Consider the following 25,484-nt stretch of genomic DNA (forward strand, 5'->3'; position numbering starts at 1 on the left):
TGTTGGGAGTAAAACTCGGTTTGTTGCCACAGCGAAGGATTAAAAGACGCGGTATCTTGTATTTGTTTTTTCTTTTCTTTTTATGTTCCATCCTTTCCTGCGTTTATATTTTTAAGGTTTTAGCCCGACTGCTTCCTGTTTAGGGACTAAAACGAGTAAAAAATAAGTAGGATTACTTTGTTACTTAAATGTTAATCTTTGTGTCGGGACTTAAACGCTTAAAAATAAAGTAATAATAAAGTGATTTAAACTATTTGGTCACGAGGAGAAAACAAGCAAATCAGCGCGTGCCAGTGAGGAGGACCCGGAGCATAGAGAGTGAGACACCGGACTCCAGGGCGCTTTGGGCGGCTGCTGTTCAGCTTCAGACCCGATAATTTTACTTTTAATGAACATTTAAAGAGATCTAGCACCCCAAATGGTTATATTTTAGCAAACTAGTGATATAAATAACACACACAAGCAACGTTTATGAACATAAAATGTGTTTTAAAATATTGAAATTGTGGCTTAAGTTTATCCAGTTGGCCACAAAAACCAGAAGGAAAATATTGTTTTTGGATGGAATAAAGATTAACACCAATTATGCCATGGCAATTATTAAATTGTACAAGGGGTGTATTCAATGTTTTACTTCTAAATAAGAAAATAATTGTAAGATATCCATAGTCTGCTGCACCACGTGCTTCATATGCGCAATAAAATGAGAATAGTTTGCATTCCAGTGCTTGATTCTGAGTTTTAGAAGCTCCACTAGCCCCTGAACGCACCACCAAAGGAGAATCCTCCAGAGACCCAAACCCGTACCCCTGGTTCAGACCCCGGGTCGATCAGTTGAAAACCTCCGATTGACATTCCCAAAACCCGGTGGCTATGGAAACCGCCTCAGCGGCGCCGCGAGGGCTTGGCTCAAGGGCTGCTGTGAATGAGCTGACGTCACGGCGCCAGAGAGTCTGCTCTCCAAAGAGCGAGAGGGGCGGAGAAGGGGAGGAGAGCAAAGGGAAGGGAAGGCAGGGTGAGGCTGCTGCTGCTGCCAGTGGGGCGCTCAGATTTGCACCGATGTGGTCTTGCGCCAATTCATCACCTGGCTGTCAGGCATCAGTCAGGGGCGTCGTGCGAAATGAGTTCACAGCTGTGGGAGCGATGGGAAGAACGGGAGAAAATGGAACAATTCTTTGGCGCCAGATGTGGACGCAGACTGCAGGAGTTTCAGATTATGTTAGAAATGCATAAAACAACAACTAAAGGAGGAACAGAACCGCGCGTAAAACAGAAGCACAGATTGTGTTTTTCTGAATAGAACATTTATTTGGGTTCCAGCATCTCCGATCTATATCGGCATTTTATAATGCAAAAGCTTGTTTTCTTTCTTTCTGGTGTGTTAAGTATATTAAAATTACCTGAAAATGAAATTATATTTTCTAACACTCATGAAAATGTAGTTTCCATCTCCTTAGGAACGCGTGGGTTGCTCCATGGATCAAACCTAAAGCCCCAATCCACATCCCAAAAGCCTTCACCGGCCCCTGGGGGTAATTACTTTGCAGCGGCTCCAACAGCACCCCTGTCAACTCCAGCTGAAGAATGGAGCGTGTAATTCCAACAAACAAATGGCTCATTCAGGAAGCATTAAAATGTCAATTGTTATTAATCACTTTTTTCACGTGCTTAGTGTCACATTTTTCAATTTCCACAATGCCGACGGCCATCAAGGTGCACAGGATACGTTTTATTATATTTTAGATTCTGTTATATTTCCAAATTATTATTCACTGTATACGCCAAATTTACTATTAAACGCGTCTCCAAACTTTTTACGCACGTTTTGCGCGTAAAAGCGCAAACGCTTTAAGATTGGATTTTTTTTTCTGCAGGTAAAAGCGATTTTATTGTCCTGATGGACCCTCTGGGATTTTGGTTCCTCACAAACTTGCGGGCTGATGTAAATTAGGGATGATCAGACGCGCCTGAGCTTGGTGACCAGATCGCCAAACATCTGAGTCTGTCATCCACAAGAAAGGCGATCACAAAGGCGATTTAAAAAGCCCGTTTGGCTTTTAAATAGTTCAAATACACAAAAGCTTTCACGATTTACACCAAAACGTCCCCTTGTCTTGCTCCTGTCCACTCATATCCATCATTAATTTTCTTGAGCAGAAACAGGTAAGGGCTTAATTTTCCCAATTGCCCTCCGGAGCTGCTGGAGCGCTCTCTGTGTTCCGCCTCCAACATGCGTTGCCAGTGGTAACGTGATGGAGAGTGGGCGTGGTTCGAGCGAGAGAAGCCAATAGTTGGTGCAGAACACGTTAAGTGACAGCTTGGATACTCCCTATCAGCGCGTTTGACCCGCCCACGTCACAAGCACGGGCTGTCATCTATATAAACCACACTGACAGCTAGGTAATCCAGTCTGATCGCTGATCGTCTGACTAAAACAGGACTTACCAGAAAGAAGAGCGGACGCAAACGCCTCCTAACTTTCCTGACAGAATGAAGGCAATAAGCCCCGTGCGATCCTTCCGGAAAAACAACGCGAATTTTTCGGAGCACTCCTTGGGAATCTCTCGGAGCAAGACCCCGGTGGACGACCCTCTCAGCCTGCTGTACAACATGAACGACTGCTACTCCAAGCTGAAGGAGCTGGTGCCCAGCATCCCACAGAACAAGAACGTCAGCAAGATGGAAATCCTGCAGCATGTCATCGACTACATCCTGGACCTGCAGATCGCGCTGGACTCCAGCGTGGCGCTCACCAGCCTGCATCACCCAGCGCGGCCGGGGCAGACTCCATCCAGGACCCCCCTGACCACCCTCAACACAGACATCAGCATCTTGTCATTACAGGTAATTACACCGGAGCTGAAAACACTCTCATACACGCGCACACGCACAGATCCACTAAGGTGTCTTTTTTATTATCTGAGCGCAGAAACGGCGCGCCTCTGCCGATGCGCACAAAATGGCTTGTTGGGGGCGAAAGAAAATGGCTTTTTGTCTTCCTTTTGTTCACAAAGACAAAAAAATCCGCCCAGATTGTTGCACCTTGACTGAACCGACGTCTGCGCGGAGACTTTAACATTTGGTTTGTGTGTTTGTTTGTTTTCAGTCCCCGGAGTTGCCGTCAGAGCTGATGACAGATGACAGCCGGACCCTGCATCGTTAAAGCGGTAAGTAGGCTGTCCTCGTGTCTGCTGCTGCAGTCTGTCCAGGGCTTCTTCCAGCCTGTCTCCCAGTCTGCTAGAGCAGAATGGAATAGAATTACCACTCACCAATCCATTTGTTCCCCTGCTGACGTCTCACGTTGCTGTAATGATTTCAGTATGCGTCTTTTCTCGGTGTTGGTGTGAAAGAAACGCAGTTAGATCGACCAAAAACAAAATAATCCTAAAAAAAAATGAGATTTTGAGTTTGGATCTGAAAGAAATCCCCCCCCATTCTACTGTTGTCCTAGTGGTGTTGCCTCTTGTGTCTGTAATGAAGAGCATCTGCAACAGGAAAATAATGGCTGTTTGGATTACTGCTACTACGATGTCTGCACATAATTGGTACAAGAAGTGGGTAGGCGCCAGCTGAGCGGCAATTACGCTGATTCTTCCCCAGATTGTAGGCTGAAGTTGTGCGAAAAAGTGCGTGCGTGCACGCGGCCCCTCCCCCGTTCCCATCGTGTGTGTGTGTGTGTACATCTGGAGCGCAGGGTTTGCTTAGCATTGGGAGTGTTTGGTTAAATGTTAAAAAACTGCGGCTTCCTCCCTGGCGCCAGTCTGTCCGGATCTCTGCCCTGTGTGCGTTTTCTAAACACGCCTCTCTCTCTTTCTCAATCTTTTGCAGGTGTTTGGTCAAGACGCAGAAAAACACGCGTGCGCGCGCGCACAGGACCTGGGGAGCAGGACTTTCCTCCCCACCTCTTCAACCTCTCTGTCCTCCAGGCCTGGACTTTTTCTTTTTCCACTTCTGCTGAAATCAAGAGACTTTTTTTTTTTTTTTTTTTTTTTTTTTGCTTATTATGGGACAATCTTTATGTGATGTGTTTTCTGTTTGGACACCTTGTTATTTAATTTAAGACTTCTTTATTTGTGGGTCCTTTCTGGAAATGGAAGGCGCATTATGTTCCGGAATCACAAGGATTAACTCCCGTTCCCTCACCCCTTGTGTCCCCCAATTCTCCTTGTTGAACTTCGCTTTTTTTGCGGAGGTGGGAACGTGTACATAACAGGCAACCTGGTTAGTTACTGTAAAATAATAATATTAATAATAATAAAGGTTTAGTCTTGTCTTGTCAGAATTGTTGGCACATGAAGGACTGGACGATGTTTGAAAGAAAACAAAAAAAGGATCAAATGAAACTTTGTGAACTCTCACCGGGAGTTAAAATCTTGTATAGTTGCAGGAATTTGAAACTTCTGCAAAAAGTGTAATGTTGTACTTAATTATGCTGAAACTTTTTATAAAAGTAATGTAAATTGTACCTTTTTATACAAAATAAATTAAAAACACAACGTGAACATGTTTCATTTTAAGGGGGGATATTTGGGGGTGTGGAGCGCAAAATCGGCTGATCCAGAGGCGCGCGCGCGCTGATTTGACATCAGGGACAATTGGAGTCCAGTAAGGTGTTTTTATGTGACCCATGTCATCTAAAAGACTACATCTCCCAGAAGGAACAGTTGTTTGGAGGACCAGACTCCACTTTTACTTTCTCACGTGGAAATGGGATTAAGGCTGGAGGTCTGACCCACTTCATCACAATTAGTCGAGGCTGTGTATTTTATTTATTTAACCTTAATGTTTAATTTCTGGTTCAATAATTGGTATTTTTTGTTTATGTTCATAAATGTGTCGCTTTTCTTTGTTATTCTAGTTACTGATGGAGCACATGCGTAGAAAGATCAAATATTTGACAAGAACAAGCAGCAAATCTTAGTGTTAAAATTAAATATATATTTGCCTATTTTTTAAACCCTTTTTAGTGTCATTGATGAAGCGTGGTGCAGCTGAAGCTGGCTTTGAGTGGAATGACTAATATCTGCACTGTTTCATTTGTTTTCTAAACATGTTTGAATAAATGTGTTGAATAAAACCAACTTCCAACAATTTCACCTCCATTAGAAGCAGCATCACTCCCTATAAGCCTGGAGCGGGTTTGCATGGAGAGTGCGCCATCTATCGGCCAACAGGAATGATGATGAACTGAACCAAAACACGAAACTCTTAAAAACTCCCAACTTGACATTTTATGTTTATTTTATTTAAAAAATAACAGAAGTCTGGTTGATTTAAAGGATTCATGCAGTGAAATGTTTTATTGAGTCACAAAAACACCAAACAACCACAAGCGCCACAGCTGAGTCCATTTCATCGTTCTCTACTACAAACACCGCGTTGCGCTAAACAACGTGAAGTGTTTTAATGACAAGAATTCTACGTTGGAGGCTTCGGTAACTCCGCTAAAGTATCGCAGCTTAACTAACTTTTCTGTTTATTCAAAAATGCTACACAACAGCACCACACGGGAGAGAAAACACGCTAAACCCTGGAGTCTCTGATGGTTTTGGTGACAAGATCCAAATAACTTTGGATTTTTAAAGCTTAATGTTGGATTCACAGCTACACCTTCTAACTACAGAACACACACACACAAGCTCTGAATCTTGGGGACACGTCACAACACCATCAGCTAAAACCTCCCTAACAGTTCTCAGAGGATGCTCTCCCTCTCGTCTCCCAGGCTGATGCTGCACAGGTTCTGGTTGTGGTGGATGGTGGCCGCCGTGGTGTTGGCGGTGCTGCTGCCGGGGGTGATGATGATCTCTGGGGAGAAGACGATGCTGGCAGAGGAGGAGGAGGTGTTGTCCTGCTGCTGACGGCTGTTGTTGGTGTTGGAGTTGTTGGGGCTGCTCGTGTTGTTGTTGAGGGTGGTGTTGCTGGCGCTGCGGTTCAGGTTGCTGACCTCGTTGGCTGACCAGCCCTCATCTGGGCTGCTGGCCATGAGGCTTGCTTCAGACGGAGCGTCAGAGCAGATGGACATGCGGGCCACTGCGGTGTCCTGCAGGTCACTCAGTCTGCTCGGGAGGACGCCTCTCTTCTTCACCAGCCCCTCCAGCTCCAGCTCAATCAGACCGGGCCTCGGTTCTTCCCTCTGTCTGCCCGCACCTCCTTCAGTCTCCTCCAAGGAGGGATCCGGAGAACTGTCGCTGGAGCGCATCCCTGAGTCGGAGGAGTCCTTCTTATCCAGGAGGATTCCTGTAAGGAGGCCAGGCTTGGTCAACGGCCCGGCGGTTTGGGAGCTCTGATGAAAAGACGGAGCGCTGGCTCTCGTCTCCTTGCGGAGGAGCGGTGTGGTGTTGTCGGCATCATCTGGGCCTGAGTCTTCTTCATTACACAGCTTGTGGTATAATGATCCAGCTCCCTTCTTCCTCGAGCCTGAGGTCCTCGAGGACAAGCTGTGGTCCAGCTTCTCATCCTCTTCACTGATGGGGTCTAGGAGCAGAGCATCGGCGCCGGAGACGAAATCTGTGGCGTCGCTACTCTTGGAGGCTCTCTTGTTGAAGGGTTTACGGCCATCTTGGTCTGTTCCTTCTTTGGCCTGAGGAAAAGGAAGGGGAGTCACTGTAGAGGCATAGAAATATAAAATATTCTACTGCTGCCGGTCCCCGAGCGTCCTCTGAAGAAGACATTCCTGTCTCCATGTGAAGCATACAGCCAGTAAATAAGAAATAAAAGAAGCAATAATTTAACTTTTACATTTCAAATCAGCCAGGAAGAGCTCAAACCCGTGAGTGTCCACATACCGCTTTGTCCTCTGGGCTGGTGGACTGCAGGAACTGTCCAGGATGGGGTTGGACGGGCCTCTCCCCCACGCTGCCGGACATCTCCAGCTGGGCCACATGAGCGATGTACTCCCTGTAGGCGTCCCGATACTCAGCCTGATGCTTGTCTGTCAGCTTACAGATGTCGTTGGATGATTCCTGGGAGTTGAGGCTGGACATGCTGGAAGTGCGAAGATTCACCACCTGACCAGAAGGAAAAACACTTGTGAGATTCAGATTTCTCATAACAAAAGAACAGAAGCCTTAAATCAGTCAAATGGAGAAAACTGGATCAGTAAAACATTCCAACAGCTCGTCACAAGTGAGACTTTTAAAATAGCTACAGCTGTTTGCGTGCGACTGTCGTTACAAATTGAGCTCATTTTGCAAAAGGGGGTGAGAATAACATCTTTCGGGTCTGCGTGTGTATTTTTAATTCTGTCAAACTCAAAAGCAGCTGATGTTTCCTGTGTTGTTCTCGGATCTCACACTGAGCTGCGCCAGCGCGAAACCACGGAGGTCACCATCATGCTGGCCAGGCGCAGCGGACTTCTGCACACTGACACACTTGTGTTTAACTCTTAACCGCTTTCTTTGCAAGTTCACTTGTGTAAATATGAAGAGCTGCATTCCTGCTGCTGGTATTGGAGACTGACCGGCCAGTGTGTGTTGTTGCTGCGCCTCGGAGGCTCTTCCAGCCCCACGCTGCTCAGCTCCTCGAAGCTGAGGTTGAGGCTGAAGGCGCCCGCTTCGTGCTGCGCTACTCCTGAGCGTCTGCTCGGCTCCACGTGGACCACGCTGCTGCCCTGCTCGCTGGCAGCTCGGGACTCGTCCTGCAGCGCCGCCTGGCTCTCGGCGTGTCGTTGCTCTATCACCTAAAAAACAAGACATTCAGCTTCCATCGCTGGAAATCAGTCGCTAGTTTAACAGAAATTTTCCGGACTATGCTTAGCTAACATTAATTCCAAGATGGAGCTCTGAGAGGCGAGTAACGTGTGACATACCAGCTCAGTGGCCTAGTGGTAGAGTGTCCGCCCAGAGACTGGGAGATCAGGGTTCGATTCCTGGTCGGGTCATACCAAAGACTTTGAAAAAATGGGACCCAATGCCTGCCTGCTTGACACTCAGCATTACGGGGTTGGATTGTGGGGGTTAAACCACCAAATGGTTCCCGAGCGCGGCTGTGTCTGCAGCTCACCGCTCCCCCAGGGGATGGGTCAAATGCGGAGAACAAATTTCGCACACACATCAGTGTGTGTGACAACTAATGGGACTTTAACTTTAATACGTGTCATACAGAAGCAGCAATAAAAGCAAGAGGCTGTGAGCTGTTCCTGCAGTGGAGCTACCTAGCTCTCAACAATGACCTCCCTTCATCCAGATATCAGGCAGCCATCTTGAACCAGATGGCTGCGTTTGTAGCATCCTGGCAACGCAACACAGCTTTTTTTTGTTGTTGTTGCACAGAACACTTTCCAGTTGCTTCCATGTGAGCCCTGCATCACTTCTGAGCTGATTTTGGTATTGGGAGCGGAGACGGACATTAGCCATCTCAGCCGACCCGACTCCTGGCTGACTGACGGGTGAGCTTCTCTTAATGTGGATTATGAAAAAGATGTCTTGTTACGAGACACTCTGCTGCATTACGTTTGGAATAAACTAAAGGAGATACGTGTGCCTGCGCGGCATCGGGGAGAATGGGGATGCGCGCTACTGAACGGAGGACTCACCATTCCTCTGAAGAGCTGCCAGTCACCAAAGTTCATCTCCATTTCCTTCTTCAGCTCATCTAGGTTGCAGTGAGTGAGCACTCGGCCGTTGATGTTAGCCTGCAGCGGATTTTGATTCAAACGCAAATAAAGAATCGACCGTTTCCTCATCGACTCTCCCCCCCAAGTAAAGGACTACATACCTTTTTGATCTTAGCTGCGTAGTGAGGCAACATGTTGAGGTCGAGTCCGTCTATCAGTTTGAGTCGCTCGCACACCGCCTCAGTGCTCAAGGAGCTGAGCAGAACTGTGGGACACAGCTACACACACACAAACACACAGTTATAGGACTTATTAAGGTCTTATTACTTTAAAAACACGAGTTCGGGGCAAATCGATTCCTGGCTGGGGGACGTGCTGTTACTCTGGGATGTACACAAGGCCACAGACCCTAACTGTGACTTTCCATCAGGCTTGTAACCAACGTAAAAGTAAACAAAGCTGCCAACCTGTCTAAATACAAGGTTACCTGCTCTTATCCCCATTCTGGGTGTGTGTATATAAGCTCGTGAGTGTGTGTTAAACACTTGTGGGATGGAGTCGGAGAGTCTAGCGAGCAGCCGATGAGCCGAGCCACACAGAGAGGCTGGGAGGCTCCATGTGACTAATACCAGTCTCCTAAAGCCTCACACAGAGCCACTGGTGCCGAAACCCAAACTTCATCCACTCTCTCCTTCGGTTCATCTTTTATCAAACTATATTCTCACTTTCCTTTTCTGTTTCCCTTCCTTCTTTTCCTGCACATCCTGTCCTCCTGAGCTGATCTTCTACTTTCTTTTCTTCCCCCTCCCGCTCCATTAGCTCTATTAAGACGTGGCTTCAGACTAAAGCCCCCCGGCTTTGTCTCTGGGAGAGCAAAGCACAGCTTAGCTGGACTGCGAGAGCTTGTTAGAACAAAATAATCATCATCTCATACAACACAGCACACAACAGTAGATGCCAACTTTGTGTAATGTTGGAGATGAGCGGGCGCTCGGGGAGTTTAATGACCGTTCACGTCTACAGAGGAATGGAACGTTGTTAGTGAATCTAATGACAGGAGTTGTGCTCTACGGCATGCTGAATGGTGTCAGCCTGTTAGTGCGAAAGATGAGCTACAGATAAGAGGATGAAGAAAAAAAAAAAGAGAAACTGAAAGTAGAGATAAAAAAGGCACAAAACCAAACATGTACCTGCTTCAATTTGTAAGGCAGCGACTTTAAATGCTTGATAAGGAGACAAAAAGAAGCAGACAGACAGTCAAAACCACAGATAAAGACTCGCAGCGCTGAAACCGAGAGAGGGTACCTGCGAACAAAGAAGGCTGAAAGCTAAAGACAGAACAGACGAGACGAAAGTTGAACATTTATGTGTCTCGTGGCAGGAGGAGAAGACGCCTTCTTCACCGGCGCCTGAAATTCTGGGAGCTATAAGACGCAGAATGATTCAATAAAGAGGTTTAGTCGTCTTGGAGTCGCATCAGACACCTTTCACTTAAAGACAGAAGTTAGTTTATCAGAAAGTGTGTATTTGAGGAATGTGAGTGAAAACGTGTGTGTGTGTGTGTGTGTGTGCGTGCGTGCGTGCGTGCGTGCGTGCGTGTGTGTGTGTGTGTGTGTGTGTGTGTGTGTGTGTGTGTGTGAGATAAGACTGTAATTACAGCCGGGCTGAGCTCAGGGCTGGGTAGAAGGATGGGGAAGAGGAAACAGAGCTCTGTGAGGGAGGAAGCATCTTGGTATGAAGATAAGCTCAGAGCTGGATGCATTGTCAGTGCACTGTGTGTGTGTGTGTGTGTGTGTGTGTGTGTTGCCAGCCCCAACAGTTGCTCTGATTATAATCCCAGCAACCACGGTGATCCATGCACACACTTAAATCAGCTAGGTAATTACACAAAACTGGGCCTGCTTACATATCCAAGAAGCTGCACAAGACTCTGCAAACACACACACACACACACACACACACACACACACACACACACACACACACACACACACACACACACACACACACACACACACACACACACACACACACACACACACACACACACACACACACACACACACACACACACACACACACACACACACACACACACAAACGCAGATTTACAGAAGTAAGGTGCTGCACGACTATAAATAAACCTAAAATTGGGTGAGAAAAACACAATTACACTGAAGAAAAAGGAAAAGGCAGATATGGGAGCCAAACTGTAATGTAACGATGAAGGCACAAAGGGCAGGATTTAAAAAAATAAAATAAAAAATTGAAAAAGCACAAAATCCAGACAGATAAGGAGGTAGAGAAACGGGACATTAAAGAGTAATCTGGACTTTTAATCTTTCCCACAGCTTCTCTCGATGCTTGCTGGCAGAGCCCTGATAAGTGGCTTTGTGAGGCAGAAATCTCCTGAGCTGTGTTATCATTAAACTGTTCTAATAGTAGCTGGAAACATGGGAACGTCTAAACGCAGTGGTTCAAATCAAAATAATCTAATAAGACTGCTTGTTGGAGATTTAAAACTTTGCAGGAAGTAGAGCAAACTTCATTCTGAATGTCATATTCGCACCCATCACATCCCATGCAACCTGAGGACCAATCAGCTTCTGGAAATGTGTTTGTTTTCATGACTTGGCTCCTTTAAATATACTTCCATCAACACAAACAATCAAGCATGTGCATTTTATGAATGCAAAAAGACAAATCACAAAACAAAGTGCAGAATGCATGCTAACATTAGCCAGATTACGATGAAGGGGTCAGAGGGGCTTGAGGGGAGGACTTCTCTGACATCCATCCATCCATCCGTCCGTCCGTCCGTCCGTCCGTCCGTCCGTCCATCCGTCCATCCATCTGCTTATCCAGAGTGGGGTCGCGGGGCCAGTAGCCTAAGGCGAGAGGCCCAGACTTCCCTCTCCCCAGCCACTTGGGCCAGCTCCTCCGGGGGAATCCCAAGGCGTTCCCTGGCCAGGTGAGAGACATAGTCCCTCCACCGTGTCCTGGATCTAACTTTAGGTCTCCTCCCGGTTGGACGTGCCCGGAAAACCTCACTAGGGAGGCGTCCAGGAGGCATCCTGACCAGATGCCCGAGCCACCTCAACTGGCTCCTCTCGATGTGGAGGAGCAGCGGGTCTACTCCGAGCCCCTCCCGGATGACCGAGCTTCTCACCCTATCTCTAAGGGAGAGCCCAGCTACCCTCTGGAGAAAACCCATTTCGACCGCTTGTATCCGCGATCTCGTTCTTTCGGTCACTACCCAAAGCTCATGACCATAGGTGAGGGTAGGAACATAGATCGACTGGTAAATGGAGAGCTTTGCCTTCTGACTCAGCTCTCTCTTCACCACGACAGACCGGTACAACGCCCGCACCTGAATAGACCCTACCAGGAAGGCTCAGGAGTGTGATCCCCCTGTAGTTGGAACACACCCTGCGGTCCCCCTTTTTAAATAAGGGGACCACCACCCTGGTCTGCCAGTCCAGTGGGACTGACCCCGATGTCCACGTGATATTGCAGCCAACACAGCCCCACAGCATCCAGAGCCATAAGGAACTCCGGGCGGATCTCATCCACCCCCGGAGCCTTGCTACAGACGAGCTTTTTAACCACCTCAGTGACCTCAGCACCAGAGATTTGAGAGGCCAACCCAAAGTCCCCAGACTCTGCTTCCTCACTGGAAGACGTGTCGGTGGGATTGAGGAGGTCTTCGAAGTGTTCTGCCCACTGATCCACAACGTCCTGAGTAGAGGTCAGCAGCACACCGTCCCCAATATAGTGTTGGTAGCGCACTGCTTTCCCCCCCTGAGGCGCTGGATGGTGGACCAGAATCTCCTCGAAGCCGTACGGAAGTCTTGCTCCATGGTCCCACCGAACTCCTCCCATGCCTGGGTTTATGCCTTGGCGACCACCCGAGCCGCATTCCTCTTGGACTGCCGGTACCCGTCAGCTGCCTCTGGAGTCCCACAGGCCAAAAAGACCTGATATGACTCATTCTTCAGCTTGACAGCATCCCTAACTGCTGGTGTCCACCAGCGGGTTCGGGGGGTGCCACCACGACAGGCACCGACGATCCTGCGACCACAGCTCCGGTCAGCCGCCTCAACCAACAATGGAGGCATGGAACAGGGTCCATTCAGACTCAATGTCCCCCGCCTCCCCCGGAACATTTTGGAAGTTCTGTTGGAGGATATCCTCTGTTCTAATGTACTAACACAGCCAGAGAGTGGAAGCAGAGATGGTTTAAAAATGACAATTTTGAGTGTATTAGAAACAATTAAATCAACAAAACGCAGAATAGAAAATAGAGCAAATGAAATCAGAAAGGTGACGGGGGAAAAAAAGCAATAAAAAAGGAAGGACTTGATACTGGTTTACTGTTTCTTATAAAACCCGTCTGCATGTGTTAAAAGAGTCCAGCGCTGTGTTTCTTTACTTACGAGTCCACTGGTGTCCTGAGGCTGACTGGGTGGTTTAATGGGAGGGCGTGTGGACGGGGGGACGGGTTGGGAGTAATGTCGAGGCAGTTGATACACATGATGGGGGAAATAAGGCTACAAGGGAAGAAAAAAACAAAACAAAAGAATATGGAAGGGGTGGAGGAGTTGAATGAAACAATGTAAAATCATAAAAATAATATGAGGAAAGGCACACAGGTTAAAATGAAATGACTTGTTTTCTATTTGCTGCAAACAGCAGTGGGCCGAAGACTGGACCTGAGGAGCCTCACCCGGTTGTAGAAGGGGTGCTGCGGGCCGTTGATCCCGCTGAAGTAGGAGCTGTGGGGCTGAGGAGGCAGCGATCCGGCGAAGGAGCCCGTTGGTGTGCAGGCTGCAGAGGGCTGACCGTACACTGGTTGGGGGCGGGGCATCGTCTCTTGGAAGGGCAGCGTGGGATAGGTCACTCCTCCCATATGAATCTGCTCCCTGGCCGCACGCACATCTAGGGGCAGAAGTGTTTATCTGTGATGGTCACATCTCAGAGATGACTATAAAGACTCTCAGATCCGCCCACGCATCAATAACTCAGCTCGTTTTCTCGTCTCTGGGGGGGGATTAGACAGTTATGAATCTCATATCAAACAGGAACATTCCTGGAAACTCGGAACACTCCAGGGAATTACAACAAGAACATTATTCCCAACATGTTAAACAAAAAAACAGTCAGAGGAGTTTTAAGAAAACTGGAGTTAATTAAAGAAAGTTTCAGTTGTGAATTCAATTCCCCATTTAAATTTCTTCTGAATTAGTCTGCTTGCAAACAGCAGGCATGTTGATATGATCCGTTTCTCCCAATTGCACGCCGGGCCAAGTGATGACTCTCGCACACGTAGGCTCTCCCTGTCCCAAACAAACAAAGTAGCCCGTGTACACAAACACCACGTGAACTCGTTAAATAATAGAAGTACTTTGTAACAATTGTTTTCTCATAAATCTGTTTGACTTTGAGATGGAGCTAAAAGTGGGAAGCTTTTGGGGAAAAAAAAAAAAAACCAGAGGACAGAACAGGCTCTGTGTGAAGGACCCAGAAACAGAAGCAGGCACCAGAATGTCTCCCGGTTATACAAGTGGCTGCTGAATGACACGTTGAGTGAGACCCAATCCAGCCCCGTGAACACAAAGGGTCCCTTATGATGCGAGTCAGGCTCAGGGTCGGGTATCACTGATGGCGAGGCCCACTGGCTGGCCGCAGGACACCGGGCATCAGCCACCATGGGAGAGCAGAGATGACTGGGCAGGAGTGCTGTTCATCTTCTGCTTCTCGTGGACGTGTGTGAAGGTGACACACACACACACACACACACACACACACACACACACACACACTTTAGAGCATCCACACCTCAGCAGCTTCAGGGAATGAGTCGGCAGTTACAAACGGGACATCTGGTTGGGGAGCTTGATCAGCTGCGCCGTCCGTGAGTCAAGGTTGACTGAGGGGAACAGACCTTCTCTGTGTGTGTGTGTGTGTGTGTGTGTGTGTGTGTGTGTGTGTGTGTGTGTGTGTGTGTGTGTGTGTATGTGTGTGTGTGTGTGTGTGTGTGTTTTCTGTGGTCTCACAACGCTGTGATGCAGCAGCTTCACACTAGGCGTCATTGACACTCCTGTACGAGCTGAAAGGCCGCTGACGCATGGCGGGCGAAGCGCAGCCCTCGAGCTGAATACTTCTGCACTTTTATGTCACAGAAACAACAGAACTGTGAAGTTTCTGGTGCAACAATGCAGGCAGACGGGTGACTGCGAAACGAGAACATTGTCTTGGATTCACAGTTGTGGGATTAAAAACCTGTTTGACATTTGATTGTTTGAAAATGAGAAACAGGCTATGGGTCCTCGAAAGTCACGGCAGCGGGCAGTTTTAGGGCAAACGCTGACGTGATGCTGTGAAAATTCTACTTTCTTCAATTCTAATTAAGAATGCAGATGGTTTGTAAAGCTTCAGAAGCAGCCAAGTCACATTTGAAGTTCAAACTTTAAAAAGTAGACAAAATGGGAATATTTTCAGGCCGAGGAGAAATCCCAGTACAGATATTTACAAAATCCAAATCTAGTTAATTTTTCTGTTTTACGAGGGAATTTGTACCAACCTGCTATGATTTCCCTGAGCTTGGGGTCCAGGTTGACGGTGCAGTGAAGAAACATCTCCACGTCTCTGGCAGTAAGAACCGGCGTCCTGGAGGACAGGAAGACCTCAAAGCTACGGATGTCTCCATCGATCTCCAGCAGAGGCTCTACATCCTTGGTGGTGGGGATGTTTTTGGAGATTCTTCCAGCAAAAACATAAAAAAAAAGGACTTAAAAGTTAAAAAGCCTGCGCTAAAAATAAAACAATAAACTCAACAAATAAATATCTCAGTTTACACCAAATTCAGATGTTCAAAAACAGAAACAGAAAAGTGTTACAACTGTAAAAAAAAAAAAAAAAAGAGGAAATCGCAAGCAGCACTGCTAAGATTAAAAAGATACACCAACGGTCATCATCATCGTGAGAGCAGAGAGATAACTGGATTTAGAGAAGGCAAGATAGTGAAATGGGGGATGTTCGAGGGCAGATAAAGTGAGGGATGTTATCTTTTCGAAGCAGAGAAGGAAACCTGAGAAGATGACAATCAGAGTAATTTAGCAAGCAGCAGACGGAAGCACGTCACGATGCTCTGCTGCGGTTAAACATGGCGTTTGTTATCAGAGAACCTAAACAAACGCCCTGTGTGGAGATTGTTCCATAACTTTGTGATATAGTGTTGCTGGCCTACTCTGTACAAATGACCACAACAGTCTTTAAATGCAGTTTAAAAATGCAGATTATTGGAATTATCTAAAACCAGTAACTCAACCGGATGCTTGAAATATACGTATTTATGGGCGTTTACGTCACAGTGGCGGTCCAAATTCAAGGGATACTCATAATGCATCTTTAATGGGTTTCCCCAATTTTAAAGGGTGTGTCCTCATTAGCAAAAGCTATCCTAGGCTTCACTGCGCGCCAAATGAAAATTTTTTGTTTTTGTTATAATGGTGGACGAAGCTGGGGACAGTTTACAGTTTTATTATTAATATTTGCCATGTTGTAGAGCTTTTTTGTGTGCATATTTCTTCTTGAAAATGACAATGTGTAGTTTTTATCATTAATCTCTGGAAAGATCCATCGAAATGTTGCTGTAAATTAATTAAAAGATGCCCAGTTGCTAAAAAATATTGGTAGTTTCATAATGTATAACCATAAAAATCTGGTCTAAAATACATGGAGCTGGTTTAAGTCACATTGGATGCCATGTTTCCTTCTATGGAAGCCTGTGAGGACAAAACATGTTTACTGATTTGTAAGAAATGGTTAAAAAACTTTCACCAATAATAGACGTTTTGTCTTACACATTTACCTCTTCGCTCGTTGCGAGTGATGAAAGAGAATCTGATGTTCTTGTTATTTTGCTGGAGGTTGCACTCCTAGTGATTTTTGACCCTAATGGCCATCTGTTGGTAAGGTCTTATTTGAACACAAAAATGATGCTTGCTTGCAGTGATTTAGGTAAGTACTGGCCCCTATCGCCAGGGAGAATACACACTGTCACTTTAAATAAAAATGATAAGAAAACGATTACGAGTCGTATGGCGGGTCTGTGTTTCTTCATGTATTACTGCTAAGTTTAGTATGTATGACTAGTACCGTCATGGTTGCAAGGTGACTGGACATACACAAAGTAAGGGTGGGAATAATTATGAAGGCTAGATCATCCCAATTCAGACGCTCACTTTCAGCTTAAGCAGTTGATGAACGAGTCCTCACAAGGATGCTACCCCTGACTTTGGATGCAGCCCTGGTACGAATTCTAAATTATCAGGAGTTAAAGGGGACCAGGCAGTTGTGGCTTGCTTTTAGCACCCCCTTGTGCCCATTTAGCAGAACCAAAAGCAAAACTTATCTCCTCGCTGTGTGTTCGTCTTTTAACACCTTAATCTAACAGCTGAAACGTCTCCTCAGCCTTCATTAGTGTCCACAGGAGCAGTTCATCACTAAAATAAACAAATCAGATGTATTCATGATCTAAAACATGCAGGAAATGTGCTGGAAGCAGACTCCAGTGCCGGGTATTTTTTTCTAAGTCAAACAGATTGGACCGGTACCTCTGAAGTTGCAAGTGACATATTCTGGCTACAGGGGGCGGTGGGGGTCTGAGTGACATTTCATTAACCATGTAAAAGGTCATTTTAGCACATACTGGCTCAAGAGAATTAAAAAAAAAATTGCATAGGATCTCATTAAGCTCTAAAAGTTCTAAGATGGTATCAAGTAAAACAATCAAGGTCAGAATCATCTAAACCCAAGGGTAGAAGCTTCAATAACTTGGAGCAATAAGAACATCTTGTTGATCCCATCATTCAGACATGCAAATATGAAATGTGAATTTACTTTTGCCAGAAGGAATTCATCTCCAAAGGGGGCAGATCTTTGATAAATGATGAGACTTGATCAGAAAGGAGACATTTTTCTCATCTATGCCTTCATTTGTCATCCAAACTCGTCGTCATATTCTCAATAGATGCACCTTCCCTCCCTCCCTCTACATCTTGCATAACCTTCCCTCTTTCCAGATCAAGCCCTACTTACCCCCCCCCCCCCCCCCCCCCGCTCATCCATCAGCCCAGCTGTCCAGCGCTGAGATGACACGCCAAAAGGACGGGCCTTTCCCTAGAACTGATGCCTTTACAAGAACGAACAGAGGCTGGCCTTTCTGAGACTTGATTGGATGATTAGAACCAAGTCAAGGCGAGGTCAGCATCTGGGTAGAGCTCAACAATGTTGACAATCAGTTGGTCTAATTTAGTTAAACTGGACAAAAATGTCTCGTCAGAGGAGTCAGATGATGCTCTTGTACGGCCGATCAACAAGAGTCAGCTCAGAGTAAAGAGAACAGGTAGAGGTCCAGACTCCTTTTCAAGGACATTTAGACAGGACAGATGGCTGATGATGGACACATCTGCAGCTGTAAAGCTTAGACCTTTGACCTTGTGGTTACAGGACGTCTTCAACCAACTCTGACACATAGATACACCTGGAGATGAAGAGGTCTTCTTGAGAGCATCAAGAATCCTTTTGCAGAAAACTGCTTTCCTCGTGCACTAATCAGATCAATTTCAATTTTTTCCATCTTTTATGATTTTTTTTAGAGGTTCCTCGCTTTAGAACAGCTCAGGTGGACCGCACCAATCATTGCATGACCTTTGCCACAAAAACGTGTGATCACAAAGTCGGAGATGTCACTTTCGTGCAGACACGTCAGCGTTGCACTACTGAAACTGACAAAAATAACTGTGATGTCCACCACAGACACCTTGGCGGAGAAGTTGAGGAACTTTACAGGGTGTGTGTTTTTGCTCATGTGCGAGTAGAGGTGTTTACCCATTTTCGTCTGAATTATATTAACCCGAATCCAGACTAAGAGAAGCCTGTGCTCTTCCCCGTATCCAGCTGGCTTACTGCTGTTTATTTGTGGCTCTGTAGAGACAGACCCACAGGAGCCAGTGACTCACACACACACACACACGTGAGTGCGCGCGCGCACACACACACACACACACACACACACACACACACACACACACACACACACACACACACACACACACACACACACACACACAAACTTTGATATACTAAAAAAACTACACACACACACACTCTCTAAAGACTTTCTTAGGGATTTTGCATCATCTAAAACAATTCTGTAAGACACATTGTATAAATTACAAAAACTATCCCCAAAGTGAGCACGTTTTAGAAAAATATTTGTACTCTTGACAATTGTGGGGTCTTCACTACCAAGATATACACATTTTAAAAAATTAAAAACTGCTCAGAAGCTGATTTGTCCATCTGAACACAACAGTGTATTGAACTAAATTCTTAATCTATAAGTACACACATTTTGCTTTTTAAGGTGTTTGCTCTGGCAGAGTTCTACTATACTGCAAAACAAAGTCAATCAGAAGTTGTACAGACAAGTCAAGGAAGTCCATCGCTAACTTACACCCACACAGATGGAAAGAACCGAGGACACACTGAAAGTCAGATTTGTTTCTGGAGTTTCCAGATGTGTCTGCAAGCAGACGGGACAATGAGCAGAGCTTCTACCTAAACTGTATTCCTTCCAGTGCAAATAAATAGCCAAAATTTGTTAAATACTAATAATAATGTTTACATATGTGAGAAAATGGAGCTAAAACAGCAAACACTGCTACCAAAAAGCTGTAGAACTTCAAAACTATTAGTACGTGAGGTTTAAATGTTTGAAAGACAGTGTACTTATGAGTTGTTGCACATTAATTTGTTGTTCTCAGCGACCAGATGGAAGCACCAAGAAGCTGCTATGTTACTTTCAACAAGTCGAAATTGTTCTGAGGACCTTCAGGAGCCATTTCTGTACAACTGAACTATGAAAAGCTCTGCTTATAACGGCAGCACTTGGTCCAGGCGCTCAAGTGTGTTGCGTGGTCACTGGGAGTCTTCTAGGCTTATCCAAATGCTAATAGGTCCCAAAGCTGGGAGGAGCTCCTCTCGACCTCCAGCGCGCTGCAGCTGATGGGAAAGAGCAGAGTTCATCAATCTCGCTCTTACGTACACTCTTTGGGCAGACGCTGTGCGAATGCTTCACTTGACTTTGCTTTACAGCTGTCCTCTGTGCTTACGGACAACATTCACACACGCGCCACAAAGAGGTGGTCTCGCTGCCAAACATTTCCATAAAGGGACCCAAAGACGGAGAAGATGCCAGGAGAACAGACGGGCGCCTGTGCACTTTGTGTTTAAGGAGCTCAAGAGTTTCAGTGTCAGACACTGAGCGGCCAGCATAAAAAAAAGTGTGTGGGTGAAGAAGTTAACCAGGCCCCGAGTCCGGCGCATTCCTCTCCTGGTCAGAATGGTGTCAGAGCCGCTGGCGTCGTCTGCCAAGCGCGTGGATGAGAACAGCGAGGCCCTCTCTGGGAAAACAGCGGGCAAGCAAGTTGGCGCGTGGACCCGCAACATCAATGCAAAGGGAGGTTATTGTTACAGCAAACGCTGCCAAGGCATCCAACCACCCGAACGGCAGAAAGCAAAAATATGTTTTCACTTTAGATGACGCCATGTCCTTCCCCTTCTTGGGATTCAGACATATATTCTTGATTTGAATCGAACGCTTCGAGTGCTGGGAACAACCTTGGACTTGGATTTTCTCTCACTTCTGCTCTCGTCTCATCCCCCTTGTCGTGGCAGTGCCAACTGACAACTTGTGGAAATATCTGCTTTCCATAGACATTTGTGGCAAAGTTTAGTCCACTAATTGAAACTCTCTTGTGCTAAACTGGACCTGTGCATCCCAAAGCAAACCGCAGAGACAAGCGGGCTAATGGGAAACACACCACGCTGATAAAAACCAAACTTTAGAGCAGGCGGCCTCTCAGAGAGACGGGCTAAAGACTCAGTGGTTCCCTGAAATGTTGATTAAACTCATGTGTAGCGCCGAAGCGGAGCCTCCTCGTTCCAGAGCCTTAAAACCTTAACTGAACCCTCCACTAAAAGTTACTCAGGCCTCATTGTTGTCAAATAGTAAAGCAATAAACCTCAGATTGGTGATTTATCTACAAGGGAAAGTTTAAAGCATCCTTGGGCCATGGTAGGCAGTACGTGTGGTTGTTTGAGACCTATAATGGCCAGTTGATCGGCAGTCTGATGCCGAGTTAAGTAGGGTGGACAGCTAAAGTGCAGACAAATATGCAGAAATCATCAAGACATCTGGAAAAGGTCTTTATATGGATCTAAAATCCACACAGTGAGTGATTAATGAGACAAATAAAAGTTAGGAATTCTCAGACTGAACATGTAATTTTCCACTAAAACAAATGTTAGAATAGGATTTAGATAGGAACGTGTCAATAAAAGGATAAGAAAATATTCTGGCAAGAACCCACAGGACTCGAACTAGACCTCCTAGGTAAATAACTCTACCCGCTACCTGGAAAATGGAAGCATGGGAACACAGCAGTAAAAGAGCCGGAGCTTAAAGAGACAACATGTAGTTTGTACCGTTAATCTCTGGAAACATCCATCGAAATACATGGGAGTCGGTCTAAGTCTCTGGCCATGTTTTCTCCTACGTGAGCCCATGAGGACAAAACGCATTTGCTGATTTGTAACAAACGGTTACAAATCTGCCATCATCCATAAACGTTGTTTTACACATTTACCTCTTTGCTTGTTACCAGTGATAAATGTGAGTCTGAAGTCATAATGTAAAAGATGGATTAAGGAAGCCACAGAAATACGGAGACATGGATAAACGGATAAGGAGGTGATGCCGCCATCAGCGGCTAGCTCTGATGAAGATCGCAGGAGCGATCGAAACTGTCAGCAAGGTAAAAATAAACCTTTCCTGTGTTTAAAAAATAAATGCATTCAGAAGAAAAACAGAATGAATATACAAAAGATGTTTAAGTGTTTATCATTCTGCTGAAGGTTGAACGATCTGACAAAGTACTCGTTGGAAAATTGCGCTCCCAGGGATTTTTGACCCTAATGGCCATCCGTTGGTAAGATCTTACACAAACACAAAAATACCACTTCCTTGCAGTGATTTAGGTATCAAATCAAATCAAATCAACTTTATTTATATAGCACTTTTCATACAAAAAAATGCAACTCAAAGTGGTTTACAGATTAAAATGGCCCCATAGATCCCACATTCCCATCCCAGGCCCCCTCCCCAAGTATAAAACAATTAAAAATTACAGTTCCCCTCCCGCACCCAACTTCCAAAAGTGGACATACAATCAACCGCACACTCGTCCATGCACACACACACACGCACGCACACACACTCGTGAACACCAGAGTAAACAATAGGCTGAGTTCAGATGGGTCAGGTAATGACCGACACATCATCAGCGGAGCCATCTGCCCTGGCAGCAACAGTTCCACGGCAGCAGCCAAGACACCGGCCCATGACGCCCAGTGGCGTAGGGCAGAAACCCCCACCAGTGCCCGGGCACTACCCGGGGAGCGCCCCGGCCGCCGCCGCCCCTGACCACCGGCCCCAAGGGCTGCCCCCCATCGCCAGGGACAACACACACACTTTAAGCCTGTGTGCTGATCAGACGATAATCAGCCTCGGTGAGTCCTGCAAGATGACTTCAACTCTATTTAAAACTTTTTTTAATCAAAAGCCGAATCTCTCGCTGATCTCTTGCACAAAACAAAAGGTCAGTACCGATGCTCACACAGCCCTGTGCTGCCATTTATAAACCAGAAGCTCCACCACAAAGAGACAAAAACAGGTGAGTCGATTCTAAGCTATCAGGTAGATTTCTGATCCTAATCTCTCCTCATCTTCACATCACAGTTAAATGTTAGTCCGTCCCTCTCGTCGCTGATAGGTGACTCTGTGGATCAGACGTAGAGGTCAGTCAGAAGTGTAGAGGAGATTTTCACAGCGTTCTTATTTGTGTTCTGCACGAAAAGGAGAACAGAACACTTCTCTTGTTTCAGACCAATTAGACTAATCCCTCAACCTCGGCTTACAGGCAGAAATGAAAAGGGGCTTTAAGGATTTTCTAACAAAGAATGCTGCATGACGTTCTTTCCATCCTCACGTGGTGACACACACACACACACACACACACACACACACACACACACACACACACACACACACACACCTCCTGTGTCACCTGTGAACACTGGCTGTGGTTGCCGTAAATTTTATTTATTTATTTTTTACATTTTAGGCAACTCAGCAGGGGTTGAGTTGTGTTGGAGCCGAGGCTGATTTGTGCTTTAGTCATCGCCATCAAACACCTGAGGGATGAACGACACAACAGGACACGTGTGTGTATGTGTGTGTGTGTTGTTTGCATCAACATTTCCTGCAGCCGTAAACACTGCATTAAGACAAACTCCTTGAATTATTCCAATAAATTTGTTTTTATCTGGTGAGTTCCATGCTCGTGTCCATAAATGACCTCAAACTCGCTCTCATAAAGTTACATGTTTTCATACCTCGTGGAGAAAGAAGACAACTAGCAATGAGGCTAACGCTTTCACTCTAATTCGTTAAAACACTTTTGCTCAGGGGGATTTCACACAGGGACAATAGGCTCCCTCTGAGGACAGAGAAATGGGGCGAAAGCATTTCTCGCATTTGCTGTGTATCTAGAACATTGGACGGGCAATTCCATGAACAATAGAGCCATGTGGCGCGTAAATGAAGACGTTCCACTCATCGGCAGGAAAAATTCATGTAGGGTTGTTAAAAGAAAAAAACGGGATGACATTGTTTTTGCGGACAAACTTGAATTGCTTATTAATGGACTCGGTATAAAAGGAAGTGCCAGCGTGAGCTTTGGAATGGCTCTTTCAACTCAGCACATCATTGCAAGTAAATTACAATAATTGTGCCAATTAAAGTAATCCTGAACGAAGAGAGTGTCATCTTAATGTTTCAGCACTAGGGATAAGAGTCGCTCTAATTAAGAGTGGATTGCAGGGCTACATATTCACTCAGATTTGATTAGTAAAAAAAAATACATTTTTAGAGTGTCCAAAAAAGCTAGAAACATAGGAGACAAGAGGATGAATGCATGCAAACCCAAAACAGTCAAAAGCAATAACACTACAGCTGAAACACAACAGTTCTACCTGGAATGTATTCCTCTTGGTGTGTGTGCATGTGTGTGTTCATGTTTGCTAAACACAGCCTGCATCTCAGGGTCTGATTAATTACACCGATTCTCTGAGGAGTTCGGGGTGACATATGTTCATGCACTGGTGTGAGAGGTAGTTCTATGTGTGAGAAAACGCATGTGTGTGTATGAGAGTAGCACATGCACCGCATGCGTGTGATTAGTTTACTGTGAAAACTTCTTGTTGCAAATACCGTTACAGCAAGATGCATCGCCGAAACTCGGGTGTGTAGGTGTGTCGAGGTGTTTCTAAATGTTTAGCAGGTGGTAGTGTGCGTGTGTGTGTGTGTGTGTGTGTGTGTGTGTGTGTGTGTGTGTGTGTGTGTGTGTGTGTGTGTGCGTGCGTGCGTGTGCGTACGTGCGTGTGTGCGTGCGACGAACAGGAGATTCAGGTGCAAAGCCAGAAACACACTCCGGAGTGCAGCGGGGGCATCCTGGCACAGACGGGGCACCAGATGTCAGAGTGGTGCAGAAACCTGCTCAGTGGACCAGTGATACTTTTTTCTAGAGCTAAAAACTGGATCTGGGCATCCAGGAAAAAACTCTTTGATGGTCTGACAAAACCCGCCCTCGTACTTCGCCAGATGCAAATATGTTAATGTTACAGGCAGAGGTTCTTCTGTGCGAGCAGTTACAGAAAAACAACCAATAAAAATGAACAAACCGATGTCGTGCTATTGAAAGTTATGAATGTGTCTTATCCAATCTGACTTTAGACCATTCTGACTTATTCCAGCCCAGCATGTCACAGCTAACCGGTTTTTTATGCTAACATGTAAACTTGTTTCCTTTTTGTTTCGTCAGCTACTAACCTAAAGCGCAAGTTCAAAGAGAAACCGTTTATTACATTTTATCTTTGAAATACGATCCCAATTTTGATGCAGGTAGAATGCGAGAATTGTCTTCTACCCCTATTTCAGGTATTAGCTGCCAAAGAAAATAGACGGGGAATAGCTCAGGTCACAGAAAGCCACACAGATCTACATCACATTGTAAAGTTGTAATCATGGACTCATCTTTGCTCGCGGACGCAGATGGCTGGGTTGATTGTCGTCAGCTAGGAGAGAGCAGAGCGCCTCTCTGCTCGCAGAAGCTAATCATTATCATTAGTAACTTCACACAAGACATCAAAAATCCCTCAGACTTGTGTTATTTGTAGAGCTAAAGGATCAATGCAGCTGAGTGAATGGAGGCAGAGGAAGAGTTTTGTGGTGATAGCCAATCAGATGTTAGATGTCATGAATAATAACCTAGGCGTTTTCTGACTCTTACTACAGTACATAGGCTAACTTCTACTTCCTGAAACAAAGAGCTTTTCTTCCACAGAGAACGGCTCAAAAGTCACTCTACACCGCACAGCAGATTTATAATGAGTGAACGAGAGCCTTTAATCTGTCGGCCCTCGGTTGACTGCTTATTTGATGACACATTTTCACCAGTTATATATGTAGTAAGCTTCTATAAGGATGCTGAAGCCTCGTTTCTACAGACGCGAAAGCGGTGTGTAACATAAAAGAAGCGTTTTATTCTCAATCTCCCCTCCAACTGGGAGCAAATCTGACGTGAAACGGAAGCAAAAGCACTCCACAAAGTGGATCCTGTGAGGTCACAAAATCACAGGAGAATTGCAACTCTACGTGATTTCAAAAGTCCACAAAATGACAAGCAAGGAGAGGAAGGCATCTGAATGTATTCAAAAAGCTCGGGTGTATTTTTTGTTC

The 25,484-nt window shown here is 45.7% G+C and overlaps 2 protein-coding genes across 6 annotated transcripts in view; one reads left to right on the forward strand and one right to left on the reverse strand.

Annotated features, from left to right (window-relative positions):
• The first annotated feature begins 2,272 nt into the window (after nt 1-2,272).
• On the forward strand, nt 2,273-4,141 carry id2a (inhibitor of DNA binding 2a). Its single transcript, XM_015969975.3, has 3 exons — nt 2,273-2,844; nt 3,107-3,167; nt 3,829-4,141. Exons 1-2 carry the CDS (start codon nt 2,491-2,493, stop codon nt 3,161-3,163), a joined length of 411 nt encoding a protein of 136 aa, XP_015825461.1. The 5' UTR covers nt 2,273-2,490; the 3' UTR covers nt 3,164-3,167; nt 3,829-4,141.
• Nucleotides 4,142-5,223: 1,082 nt separating this feature from the next.
• The window catches only part of kidins220a (kinase D-interacting substrate 220a), a 47,150-nt gene continuing 26,889 nt past the window's right edge, over nt 5,224-25,484 (reverse strand). For 2 of the 5 annotated variants that reach the window (XM_015969968.3, XM_015969969.3), the window contains exons 24-32: nt 15,141-15,319; nt 13,284-13,495; nt 12,994-13,107; nt 9,748-9,780; nt 8,719-8,835; nt 8,537-8,635; nt 7,463-7,681; nt 6,789-7,010; nt 5,224-6,583 (exon numbers count right to left, since the gene is read on the reverse strand). In XM_015969968.3, the coding sequence (XP_015825454.3) occupies nt 5,696-6,583; nt 6,789-7,010; nt 7,463-7,681; nt 8,537-8,635; nt 8,719-8,835; nt 9,748-9,780; nt 12,994-13,107; nt 13,284-13,495; nt 15,141-15,319 (2,083 nt within the window). In that variant the 3' untranslated portion in view covers nt 5,224-5,695. The remainder of the gene's footprint in view (nt 6,584-6,788; nt 7,011-7,462; nt 7,682-8,536; nt 8,636-8,718; nt 8,836-9,747; nt 9,781-12,993; nt 13,108-13,283; nt 13,496-15,140; nt 15,320-25,484) is intronic. The other 3 variants (XM_015969971.3, XM_015969970.3, XM_015969972.3) reach the window with 3 other exon arrangements.

The sequence above is a fragment of the Nothobranchius furzeri genome, chromosome 18 (genome assembly GCF_043380555.1).
Source record: "Nothobranchius furzeri strain GRZ-AD chromosome 18, NfurGRZ-RIMD1, whole genome shotgun sequence".
Taxonomy (NCBI): domain Eukaryota; kingdom Metazoa; phylum Chordata; class Actinopteri; order Cyprinodontiformes; family Nothobranchiidae; genus Nothobranchius; species Nothobranchius furzeri.

Bases quoted from the DNA above. Each gene is read 5' to 3' on its own strand.
- id2a (XM_015969975.3), top strand. From the start codon at position 2,491: ATGAAGGCAATAAGCCCCGTGCGATCCTTCCGGAAAAACAACGCGAAT. The intron at 2,845-3,106 runs GTAATTACACCG...GTTTGTTTTCAG, and splicing joins TCAGCATCTTGTCATTACAG to TCCCCGGAGTTGCCGTCAGA.